Here is a 13,580-nt window from a genome sequence, read left to right as displayed (position 1 = left end):
AGAATGCATGTGTACAAAAGGGCTTAGCACAGGGCATTTTTTTGACTTCCAATCTCATTTTTTTGACTTTCTATCTCAGAATTATGACTTTCTATCATAGTTATGACTTTCTATCAAATAACTTCGACTATCTCATAATTTCGACTATGGGGATATTTTTATTATTATTATTATTAGTCTAACATTTTTTTTTTTTTGCTGGCGGATTCGCGGGCCACATAAAATGACGTGGCGGGCCGGATTCGGCCCGCGGGCCGGATTCGGCCCGCGGGCCGGGAGTTTGAGACCCCTGGCTTAGCAGGTCGCTAGTGAAGACGCCAAACATCAGATTTAAGACTGATTCAGGAATTAACACTGCTAATCAAGGCAGCTGATTAATCAATGTATGACATGATGTTAGAAAGATAAAACACAAGTTACAGCTACACACAGTAAGTCATAAAACAACTACCAAACTCGACATAAACAGACCAGCAGGTATCTCACATCTCCGCCCCTGCCTTTCTTTAATAACCAGTGTTGTGACCGTAAACCTGTTCTGCATCTCTGCTACCAGCTGGGAGAACTGTGATAATACCTCTTAAATGCTGACTTGCAATCTAGCAATCCTCAAAAAGACCAAGGAACTCTTTTGAGGTAAGGTGAAATCTTTTTTTTTTTCCCCTTCCGATGCCTCTAACCGGCTTATTCTTTTGAAACCAGTAGAAAAGGACCTATGCTCAGAGACTAGCCTCAGGGGGCTGGAGCCAAAATTAAACCGGTCCCGTCTCCTTCGCTTTATCACTGTTAGGAGCAGACAGCGAGCAACCATGTAGCACACCCATCTGCATTCATATAGTCTCTCTCACACACGCACGCTCACACAGGGTTAACTGGCACACGGGCACTGAGCCCCTCCAACCTCCATCTATGGGCTGGTTGCCAAAGATGCCCCCCGTCCCAAAATACACAACCACACACACACAAATCCCTGGCTTAGCCTCGGCCCAGTGCTGGGATTACCGGATTAGAACTCTATTCCATTATCTCCCCACACTATACTATACAGCGCGCGCGCGCACACACACACACACACACACACACATACAGTCTTGACCAGAGAGGGCAGGCCGACGACAGACGCACAGTGTCAATCACGACACATGACATTTACACATGAGTGGATACAGTTACAGTTCCCCCTCGTGGTGGAGAAACACGTGTTTGCATTATTACTCTGCAGCGTGGAGGAGCTGTTAATAGCTGGACTTCTTCTGCAGGAGACCTGGACCCGAGCACCTGTGACAGCGCGTGGCCATCCCGCTGAAGAGCGCCTCGGCAATACATGAATCTCTACAATCTCCAGAGAGGACATTTCATAGCCGACCCTCGACTCTGAGCTCGGAGAGCAGCAAGACGCGGGGAAAGAGGAATTTCTCCTTCAGGTGCCCAAAGGTTTCTAATTATTCCTCAAGGACGCGCACATATTTAAAAAGTAAAAAAACAACCTGTAAACAGACCTTTACGCTATTACTAAAGGCTACAACTGTGAATAAAAATGACAAGAATTACGGTTTTCTCACTCCAGTCAAGTCAATCTTATTCACAAATAACAACAATTGATCCACCAAACAATCGACTAATCTGTAAAACAATCTGTAGATCGATAAAGTAAACAACTGTAGTTACAGCCCTACTCCCTGCTTACACACATATGTATATACGATACAAATATGTAGTATCAATTACAATTTGTATGCCAATAGCATTATTGGTGTCGTTAAATTAGTTTGTAGTCAGCTGGTATTTGTAGTTGTTTGAGAAACATGTTTTAAGTCCAGCTGATGACTATACTCCCTGTCCAAAAGTCATAACGGTGCACACTATCCTCACACTGCCTCTTAAATATGTATCTATAAGAATATATACAGTGTTTGTGTGTTTGTCTCCGGTAGACATGTAAAGAAAAATAAATGGTTTGTCACTTACATAGTCATGGAAGGCCTTCGCCTCACTGGAGTGCTCGCATGTCTCCCTTCGGTCTGGAGCCGCACAATACAAATCCCAGAATACACTGAAATAAAAAGGGGGGGGGGGGTGGAGAGGTTAAAGGTTACCATACAGAGCAATACAAGCAAATGTATAACAGCTATTCATAACCCATTCACACACTCTCACTATCTCCCTAGCGCTCTTAAACTGCCTCTTACGTACTTGAGCATCAAGAGGGACACAATGCCAGTGTGGGCCTCTCACTCACTCACTCACTCACTCACACATTATCATACTCGCATGGACCTCTCATTGACTGCATCCATTTCTTTACCCTAAACTTGAACTGTGACACGAAAGCATACATGTACAGCTAAGATCAATAACCTAAAATACCCCCGTTTCTTTCAAAGTATATTTCATTAGATTTTTAGGTGAAGTACAGTTCGAAGGATTTCAATTAAATCCCATAAGTAACCCAAACCTATGGCACCATTACAAATGTAGAATATGACATATCAACGCTTCATTTTATTGGTGATGAAAATCAATTTAATGAACACAAATGAAGTAAGAAAAGGGGGAGGGTATGTTTTTCTTTAAGCGATAAACTAAATTAAATAAACAAACATACTTTAACCAAACACATCAATGCTTGTGTTACTGTAGATATTTCTTATTACATTTATACACATCTGTATTTAATTGGTTGAAAATGGCTTAAACACCATCTACTGTTTTAAAATCAGCCGTAATCTTGCAAAGCCAATTCTGAAACACAGTTGGGGACAAATCTGTGTCACCAAATTAAAGAATGTGAACGTCCTTCTCGCCTCAGCGTCTCTCGTTTTTTTTTTGTGACCACTGTGTAGCATTACAATCACAGCACAGCACAGCGCCAGAGGCGGAGGCATTGGGGTCCTCGCTGGCTGAATTTGAGTTGACGGTACTCTCCAAGTGGCGGGGAGGCTCATCTCGTCTAATTTGTGGTCTGATAAACAATAAATTCCTCAAATTCAGCGACCCGTGCCACAGCGCCGCTTCCCAAACTGCTGTAGCGTTCAGGTTTGTCGACGCTGCGTGGAAGCTTTCGTGGGATTTCATCACTCAGCCCCTAGCCCGCTTTTTTTTTGGCTTTTCTATTTATTTTTTATTATGCAGTGGGTGGACTTAGGCTTAGACCTGGGGGTGACGTTTCACTGAAGTTATGGGGGGGGGTCTCCAATCAACAGATTGAAAGCTGGCGGACATCCTTCTTTCCATCTAAGCAGAAACTTACAGCCAGGATCGGTGCAAAGGCTATCATGTTTTAGCAGTATTGGTTGAGACAGAGATGCCACGGTACCAAAGATAATAATAAAATATAAGATGACTGGTCAATGGCCTCATTGTGAGAGTATTTTATATAGAAACTGATTCCATGACAGCTTTTGTTTCACTGCAAGTGGAAAATCACAAACACACACAGCCGGCCACAAAGCTTACTGTGTGTGTGTTTGCTACCTGTCTAAGAGGCCGTAATTGAATCAGTCTCTGTGCATTGATTTAGTGGAAGTGCTATAAACCGAGTGAAACGGCAACATGGCTAACGCGAGGACTAATCAGGCAGCCACTTCACATGTCCTGGCAATCTGCGACGCACACGGGGGATGTCGACTCCCAAACATCTGGACTTCTTCATAGACCTCTGCACTTCAATAGACAAGTCGTATGTGGAAGGCCCACTACAGGCATCTTGAGCGCCATTGTGAGTCGTTCGAGCACATTTAAGAGGAATTTATAATATTTTGATGACATTGACGTATCCGCAAAACATCCTCGTACCAAAATAAGGACAGAGTGCATGGTTGAGCTACAGATGATAAGCATGTCAGTGTGATGCTCAAGGACACATCAACGGGGAGAAATGCTCAGAGGCTACTGGATTTAAACCTCATTATCTGCTTTTAATACAAGCCTAAACAAGGAGAGAAGAGGAGGAGGAGGAGGAGACTGTTTGCCCCACAGATAAAAAACAACAAATATATATTTTATTATATTTTGTTTAAAAAAAATGTATATATATATATATATATATATATATTTATTCATAAGATTTAGCGAGGCTTTTATGTTTTCAAATTATTATTCCGTTCCTTAATTTCATTTTTATTACAAAATGTCCTTGATCTCATATTGCTGATGGTGCTTTATAAGCCTGACGTTCATTCTTCTGACTCAGCAGAGCCACCCCAAGAGGGGAAAAGTTACACGAGAAGACTATTTAAGAGCATATTTACAACTCTGTAATTCTACATCCAAAAAGGTTCTTAAATATTTGCTTCATTGTAATATGTGCAATACTAATTTCAGCGCAGTGGCCTTCAGCAACACAGTGGAGCTATTCTGAATCCGGTGGCAGTTCTGGTCGCTGCGCTTTTTTTTCCTTTTAGAAGAAGGAGCAAGTGGAAAGATCAATATATCATCCCATAATAAACAATTATCATTGGTATGTCCCATGATGAACTTTAGAAGAGAGTGGCGAGGACTATGTGATACACAACTTATTCAAGTTCTGCCTGGCGTTTTTTAAATCGCACTTTAAAAATAGATGTACGGTGGTTTAGTTGTTAAGCCTTAAGTAGTCAGTTTATCTTTATTGATTCAAAAGATAAAGCTGGCGATGAACAACATCATCTTAAGTCAACAAATCCCCTGAAAAGACTGAAACTAACAATTGATCCGACTAACAGTTATTGTCTGTGTAGCTGAAGCCTCATTCCTCTGTGACACAGATCTCCATTGTTGCCCAAAAACTAATATAACACATAAATGAGCCGCATTGTTGCACTGGGTGACATGTTTTTTTTTTTCATAATGATGAACATCAGCACTGTAGTTCATTTTGAGTCAATGCCGAAAAAAAACTCGCTAGTCGGAATAAAATGAGCTCGGAGTGCCAGGCGGGTGGAAGGTACTGTAAGAGGAGACAACACGTTTTGGTCTCTTCTCTGTTGACAGTTTTGAAGGTTTCGTCGTAAAACTAAGGGTTCTACTAAGAACCCATTTCTAGGTGGAACCATTAGACCACAGAAGGGTTCTCTGTAGAAGCTCTCACAGGAGTTCTGGGTGGAACCTTTTACAGGTGATTCCAGGTAGAAGCCTTGATGCCGGGCGTTGGGAGAACCCTCTGAAAGGGTTCCATGTCAACGTGGACTTTACAGTAGAACGTGTATTTATAGTGGCTGTAAACGTGTTGCGTGATCTCCTCGCCTCATCCGGATTTCTTAGAAACAGAGCGACTGTGGACTACAGGTGACGTCCAAAAACAAGTGAAACTGCTGACCGGTGGTTAAGGTGACGACCCTAACCCTAAGGGTCACACCTTAGCCTGGGGCCGAAATGACACGAAAGGGGGGGGGGGGGTTGACACAAAGAAAGATGGAATGCAACGGGTTAATCTGCTAAGAATCCCTCTCCGACGTGAACAAAGGAGAAAAGTAGGAGGTGGAGGGCACACAAAGGGTGACGAGCGGGTGAGGAGGGGGCGGGGACTAGGAGGGGGGGGTCCATTCCCTAACCATCTGGATCTATTGTTTCAGGAACGCGGGTGAAGGATGGAGAACTGGAGGCGGGGAGACGACGGGGAGGGAGGGGTCACGCCCTCGCTGAGTCTGGTCAACCCCAAGGCTGAGACTCTGCTAGACCTCCCACCTATGGAAGTCATGTTTAATCATGACGCAGCAACAGTACCATCAAGTAAATCAAAACGTGGTCAATTATTGTGCTCCTGATCGATCCGAAGAAAGAAGAAGAAAAACAACCAATCGGAGCCGAGGAGTGTCTAACGCAGCTGTCAATCACTGCTCCTGGAAGTGATCAAAGCTGTGCTGATCAAATATGAATGAAGATAGTGTGACTGTATTGCCTATTTCTCACCTCAAATGTTTTCAGTTACCTTTTACCTGCTAAATGAGAAAGTTTGTGACCCGGCCGCCATGTTGACAACAGTCAAGACAACAACATGAACAAGCAACCGTCTAACTTTAAAGCTTAACAGTACACAAAAATATGTTTCTGAAACCACTTGAGGTGAGAATGGGCAATAAAAACAAACAAAAAAAGAAATATCTTGATTCACATTTGATCTACCTGGTTTGACAGTTTGATCGGAGCTCACAAGAAGTGACAGCTGCGTTAAGACACTCCGTGACTCCGATCGGTTGTTTGTACCTGTATTTGTTTCACAGATTATACCTCATGTACTACCATCACAATATAGCGACATGTTGAGCAAATATGACAAAAAGTTGTTTTCCATAAAGTTACCAACTGTAGCTTTAAAATCCTGTTGACAAGCACATGACATGGATAGTTACTGTGCTCACAAACAAGAGGAGAACAGAGGAAAGTGATGCTTACCACCACCATGAGTGGAGGAATCCAGGAGGCTCCCCTAATGTAATATTCTTCTCCCATCGAATCTGGAGGAGAGGAGAAAAGAGTCACTTGCGGCCACTAGAGAGAGGATTATGTCTGCAGGTCCGGAGGTTAAGAACATATAATCAGTCAGTCAGTCTCAAACTGTCAATGGCCCCGGACGTGAAGATAGACATCTTTCTGAATCTCTTCCCTCTGTCTCTGTTCTGTTTCGCTTTCTACACGTTAAATGTGTTTTGGATTCATTTACTCATTCATTGTTAGCCTGTCTGTTAGGAGGAAACGCACAAACACTAAGATGTCCACAGACGTCAACGAGCGTCCACTGCATGCGTTGTTGTTGTTACAGACAGGGAGCATGATCTGTATCTTTATAGGGTTTCCTTTTGAAAAATGGATGCAACACCTTATGCTCTGTAATCATGTTGACACTGACGACACACGTTGTGGTAAACATTCAGTAAGGCTGGAGTTATAGTTACTAATGAGGTAAGCGGTTTTACATTCAGAAGTCATCACACGTGCTGGATTTCTTTGCTGGAGATTTTTTCATCAATTCTTTATCTCTTGTCCTTCGCTCTAGATAAGCAATTTTCATAAACAATAAGGCATAAACAATGGTTTATAGACTGATGTCACCTTACCTCAGACAGGAAGGTCTGTGCGGACTTCTGTGCTCCCACATGTAGCAGATACTCATACACGTATAACGCTAACCTGAAACAGAAAGGGAAACAAAACTGTTGGTGACCAAATTTAGCCTCCTTAACGCGTAAGACTCTTCCTATTTGCACTTAGTGCTCCCTATTCTGCAGCTACGATTAGATTCCTTTGTGCAGCGACTGCTCCATTGAGTTTCTTCTCAATGAATAAGAAGTCGGCTGCATGTGTGTAGTTTGAACATCGATGACATTAAAGAGTTTCCCACCCCGAGTCCTCACGTTAACGCAAGAAAACCGCCAGTGTTTGCTTGCGGTATGAATGCAGACAAGCCGCTGTTGTCTAGAGGGCTGCGTTGGACCAGTCAGCAACCTTTCAGTACCACAGAAGAAGGATTTTTGGGGCGGTAGACACCACGACCCAAGAGCTAAAGCTGGCTCTAAGTTTCTCTGGCTGAAATGCAGGTGAGTCACCAGAGCACCTCTAAAAAAAAGGTTCCTGGGTTTTGTAAAAATGACCTCGTCGTGTCAGCAGCCCGTCGGTGGCCCGTTTACTTCTGCCGCTACTGCCCACGTGCATCTCAACAAGCCTGAGCATCCAACGTCTTCAAATCACAGCAGCAGCTTAAAAGCACACGCAAAATACAGCTTCGCAGGAAAGGCATTCACACTAATTTCTACAATATTTCTAAAGCTCTCGCCGTGACTTTTTTATCATAACCGGCCACACTTGATAACGGCAATCCACTAGGGTCTATTAACGGACACAAGAGTCATGCTGTGGAGTGGGAAACCCCCATTGGCCCAACATTGTACTCCCAACGCCTTCACTTAGTTGTGTTTAATAGGCTGTTAATGGACCATCAATCGAGCGGCAGCGTGGATATGACAGTGCTCTGTGTGCCCAGAGCAGACAGGCCTGTGACAGGCCAATAAGGTCCTAATGAGAAGGACAGTAGCTCAGTGTCATATTCCCCGTCATTAGCCAATGAACTGATCAATGAAACATGGCGTTGAGATAATATTGTTGTGCAGTTTGTTGTTAAAAACAGTGACAGCCTATTTGCTCCTCCAATGCTTTCTTTCCTTAAACTGTTGTTGAATGGCGGGGTGAAGGTGTCTATTTAAGCATTTAAGACGATATGTAGTTGGACAATAAAAGGTTTGATAGGCTCTCGTGAAAGGATTCCGCGAGTGTAGCTCGATGACGTCGCTAAAGGCGCTAGCGGAAAATCCCACCTACACTGAGGAGGTACTAGTCGCAGCGGAAAAGGAAATATCGAGAAAGGAGCTGGTACCAAAAGTGAGTCGAGTTGATTCAATCGAGCTGAAACGAGCCGTGGAAATGAAGCACAAGACACTCAGTGACGGGGTGAAACCCTCTGGTCTAAAATAGAACAAGCTGAATTGTTTGATCGATAATGAAAATAATATTGTTTACGAACTGCATTATATATATATATATATATATATATAGTTAAGCTTTAAATGCAGTGCTATATGGCATTGGTGCATCTACTTAATAGTTAATAAATGAGTGAGTGTCCCTGTGATAAAAACACATTTTCACGGCAAGAACATGATGATTTAGATACTATTTCTGCTAAATGCCTTGACTCACATGTTACATCTGCTGTGGTGTGTTAATGATGGAGCTGTGATACGTGTCAGACCAGTTCTTACTACTTATAGTATGCAAATGTCTTTAAAATATGCATTGTTAGTATGCAAACGTAGTCCGCAAAAAAAATAAAAAATATGAATAGGCAAATAGACAATAACTGTAGCACGGAGCCGATGGTCAGGGGACATTTTCTAAACGACATCACAGGAGGCGGGGCGGCAGCTGGCCGATTTACATACATGCTCCTCAAGAACGGTGTGATCAAATTTGTCTTTTAACAAAGCAAAAAGATCTAAAATCCCAAAGAACAAAGTTATTATTTAAGCGCGACACATGATCAGTTCTGCTTGAATGTCAAACGCAATCTGCACGCCACATACTAATGAGTACACGCCAGTAGTAAATGTTGTTTATTAACGTTTTTAAATCAGAACTACGGGTGGACTTGTTTACATCCGGCTTTCCTACCAGTTAGGCATTGAAATAACCACCATGGACTAAATACTGCTGCTCATTATACAGTTCACACCTTCTCAGACACGGCGGTTGAATGGGTCGACGCAGCATCTGACCGGGAATCATAAACATCCTCCTAACCGGCACTGAGCCGAGGTTTGTTGAATCACATTTTGTGGTACATTATGGATCGGAATATATAATTTTAACGTTGACATTTAAATAGTTGAAAAAGTTTAAGTGCAAGAGATTCAGAGCATCGACTTTGCTTGGTATTTATGTGATTCTGATGTTTATACGGACCCACAGTGCTGACCGCAGAGTTCAGTGGGACACCAGTCTTCTGCTATGAACAGGTCAATCGCAGGTTGAATGCGCATTCAGTAGCACAGCCTGTGTAAAAGTGATAGTACCGGTAGTTACAACGCGAGTCTCTGTCTGTGTACAGCGGGCCGTCCTGCTCGGGAGGTAATAAATAGCTGAGGGTGTTCCCCTCTCGCAGATAGCCACCAAGATAAGGAACCCTAAATGAGCAGGCAGACATCCAGAGGAACAAATAAACAAAGCAGACGTGGCCTGAAGTCGATACTGCCCAGAGTGATTTACACTGGTTAATAACAATATTGTTCAACTCTAAATGCATCTACCATATACTGCACAACATAACAACAATATCTAACCGCAGCAGAACATCCTGGCTGCATCGACTTGCTTAATTCAACACAGACAGTGGGACACATCGCTTGTTGTACAAATGACACTATTGAGAGGCTAAAGACGGTAGTTCTACACACACACACACTTTAGCCAACGGAATCTGACCACTTTCTGAGGCTCCTGGCAATTTGTAGGTCACAAAGCTCTGTGTGACCGCTGGTGTAGAGTGTAAGTCGCTGCCACTTGCAGGTCAGTCTCGTATTGTGCCACACACACACTCATTATTTTACCTCTGCACTTTGCCGTTTACTGATCACACTTTAAAAACATATAGATTCCCTGCATCCATACTGAGTTTGACAGTTTTTAAATGTCTGGCAAAGGCTCGCAGGAAGCGTTAAGACACAGCCAGAGCTTCAAATATTGATACCGTTCGCATCTCCCTGTTCACTGCGGGTGGCTTGCTCAACACATGTGCAGCTTTCTATAAGAGTTTGGCTAAAAGGGAATAGTCAAGGACTTGGTCTTGTGTCTGGGGATACGAGGATCACACTGCAGATCCCCCCCCCCCCCCCCCCCCCAAGAGGCCTTCAATGAAATTTCTATGTGTGGTGTGTGTGTGTGTTCTTGTGTGGGTTGCAAAAGGGGCTGTGTGTGCGTGCACCTGGCCTACTGCATTATTAAAGCTCAGAAGCTGGCTCATAGAAAAAGGAGGAGAAGTTTGAGGAGGAGAAGAAGGAGCAGCTGTAGGACAGTGAAGAAAAAGGAAGAGGAGGGAAATGAGTTTGGCCTGGAACATAAGAAGGGTTATGCCCCTGTTTTTATAGAGGAAGAAACAGTAGGTGACACAGGGGGTCAGAGGGGCAATCAAGTCAGGGTGGAGCGGAAAATGGAAAAGCAGACAACCAGAATGTGAAATTATATTCATACGGCAAGGTAACAAATCTGAATGGTAGCTCCAGCAGCCCTTACTTCCTTGGTTTTTAAGGTTATATGACCTGGAGAAACTTTCGTTGCAGGACTCACACTCACGCACTTTTGATGTCTGCATTTTGCCCGACCTCTCTCCAGCTGAAACTAAATTTACTTCCACCATCACACCACACGAGGTGACCTTCTGACCTCCCTCTAACGTACCGAGATGGGACACCGGCGCGTACATCCGCTCCTATAGAGTGAGAAACCTCACCGATGTACACCTGACATCCTGCCCCGGGGCTCGGGACAAAACCCCCTCTTTAGACATAGATGAGTCTGCCCACCATATCTCCCTCCCTCTCTTTCTTTCTTTCTGTCTCTCTCAACTGTGATGCAAAGCTGAGAGCGGCCGCTTCAGTTTGTCTCAATAATTCAACAACACTGAAGCGAGGGACGAGGACTTTGAGGAGCAGCAGAAAGATGGGAAGTGAGAGTTAGGAAGCAGATGAAGAAAGATGTTAAAAACAGCAATGCATAGAGAAAGAATGTGGGTACATAACACAGCAATGGCAGCTGAAGGTGTCTGCTGATTTTCATTCAAACATACAAAACTCTTGAAAACTCTGTCCCCCTTCACTTCCCCTATCTGCTGACTGGTCCAGCCAGTCACAGTGAGCATTTGCTGGTGTTCAACCCATCAGCTGTGAGGAATAAAGCCATACAGCTTTCACCTTTGGGGAGGATCTAACCTCTTATTTACCTCTGGATTAATCAGCTGTAATGTAACATGAACTACCTTTACACATTGACAGAGCGCATGGTTTTAAAACAATTACATATAACAAAGTTGAATGAAAGCATGCACAGGTCTCAGTTGGCTTTGTTAGCGGGTGCGTATCAGCTAAAGCAAGTTACCTGCGGGTACCGGCGTCTATTTCAGAATCGATGCCCAGACAGTTTGTTCGATTCATATTTCTGATCGGGTTTTTTTGTAACCCTCTGCGGATCGTTTAATTGTTGGTAACCGCGCGGCGTGTGTCTTCCTGAGCGAACAACAGGCGTGGAGACGGTGGCTGCAGACAAAGGGATCGGAGGGCTACAGCTTCCACCACAAGCTAACACTAACCTAAGCTTCCTGACAAAAACAGACACTGAAAAAGCGTGTATTTTGGGTCTCCTATAGCAGGCGGCGGCGGCAATTACAAGCAGTTTTCATCACCGGCACTCATTCGACTGAAGGAAATCTGTACGGGCCACAAAAGTTATGAGGCGCACAGCTCTCTCTCTCTCTCTCTCTCCTTGCACGGGGATCGTAGCAGCGACTCTCCGCTGACCGAACACACACGCACACGGATACAATGTAGCCAGCGCGTTCGGAGCCAGAGTATCACTGTGGAACGCGGAGAGAGTCTAGGACCCGTTGCCGGTCTTTTTTGTGACAAAGCCCCCAAACAGCTGTATTCTATTTTTACCTGCCGCTTCCGCGGGGCGACACACACACACACACACACACACACACACACACACACACACACACACACACAAAAAAAAGAGCCACGCTAGCTACAATGCACAGCGTCACACTCACAAATGCATTGTTCCTCACACTGGGGCGAGATGGAACTAAAAGTGGGATCCCCATCCATGCTCCTCGCAGGCAATTCAGCCCCCACCCCCAAAAAAAGCGCATATTTACGAATTATTGCTGAAAAACATGTGCAGCGACACTTCCTCCATTTAGAGGTGGTGCAACTTTAGTCGCTAAAACACCCACTCTTTGTTTTGCATTGGAGAGGAGAGTGAAACTGGCAGTGTGGCTAGCTGCTTGAGCTAACTTAGCAGCCATGCCTGTGTAGTTGGGAGGATGCAAGAGGCACCACGACACGCAAAGTGGTGAACACAAAGCATAAACTATCGCAGCATCACTTTTGAAGCTTGTGTGTTAATTTTTTTTAAAGAGCTTGCTGAACATGCGTGCTCCTGCTGAAGTGAGCTGCCTCACATCAGTTAGCAAGTTTAGCTACCTAGCACACTCTTCTTGACTGGATCTCTGTTGTGACAGTGCAATAATTTACTTACTTTTCTCTCGCTTGGTTATCGGAGGGGACCACAGCTCCTTTACCCTTGCCGTACATCTTGGAGGCTGTTCTGATACTTTATTTTATCCCACTCGACACCTGTCAAAGAAAGCTACCAGGAAAACCTACTATCTCCATAGCTACCCAGTTAGTGTTGTCTCCCTATCTCTCCCTTGCGCTCTCTTTGCTCCGGTTTCCTTTTTTTTCTACATCCCCAACATTGCCCACAAATCAGGCAGGGTTTCAGCCGGGGGGAACTTGAAACAGTCCACTGGTGGAGCTTCTTTTTTTTTTTTTTTTTTTTTTCAATCGCTGTTCTTGGATTCAGCTCACGCCCCCCCTGTTGTGAGAGGGTGGGGGCTTCTTAAAGCCACAGTGTCTCAGTTTTTGTCGACTTCGCTAAAGTTCAAGTTGTCTTCTGGAGGCCTTCAAGTTTAGGCCTTACATTGCATATGTGTTCATGTACAGTACATACTTGCTCATACTACTTGCTATTACTGTTTTAAAACGTACATTTAACCATGATATGTGGCCTATACCTGTATTATATTGGTATGGTTCAATGTTTTATTTTTATCCTAATGTCACACTATTGGGGGACTACATTTGCCCAAATGCCCACCTGAGTTTTCCCAAACTGCTGCCCATGGACTACCAGGTCCTTATTTAATAGTTTTATTTAGCATTTACCCAGAATAAGATGAAGAAGTTTTAGAATCTTAGTAAACACCTAAAGACAAACTGAATGAAAAAATGCTTCTCTATTTGTCTATAATGTCTGTTTTTAGTCATCCTTAT

The 13,580-nt window shown here is 43.9% G+C and overlaps 1 protein-coding gene across 2 annotated transcripts in view; it reads right to left on the bottom strand.

Annotated features, from left to right (window-relative positions):
* Positions 1-12,938, bottom strand: part of LOC306790219 (single-stranded DNA-binding protein 3) — a 30,861-nt gene extending 17,923 nt beyond the window's left edge. For both annotated transcript variants that reach the window (XM_079286367.1, XM_079286366.1), the window contains exons 1-4: positions 12,784-12,938; positions 7,035-7,107; positions 6,373-6,434; positions 1,969-2,053 (exon numbers count right to left, since the gene is read on the bottom strand). In XM_079286367.1, coding sequence (XP_079142493.1) covers positions 1,969-2,053; positions 6,373-6,434; positions 7,035-7,107; positions 12,784-12,839 — 276 coding nt within the window. In that variant the 5' untranslated portion in view covers positions 12,840-12,938. The remainder of the gene's footprint in view (positions 1-1,968; positions 2,054-6,372; positions 6,435-7,034; positions 7,108-12,783) is intronic.
* Positions 12,939-13,580: the final 642 nt, after the last annotated feature.

This window comes from Melanostigma gelatinosum (assembly GCF_949748355.1).
Source record: "Melanostigma gelatinosum genome assembly, chromosome: 16".
In the NCBI taxonomy this organism is placed as follows: Eukaryota; Metazoa; Chordata; class Actinopteri; order Perciformes; family Zoarcidae; genus Melanostigma; species Melanostigma gelatinosum.
Note: the sequence above shows the minus strand (reverse complement) of the source record. Positions and strands in the feature narration are given on the sequence as shown.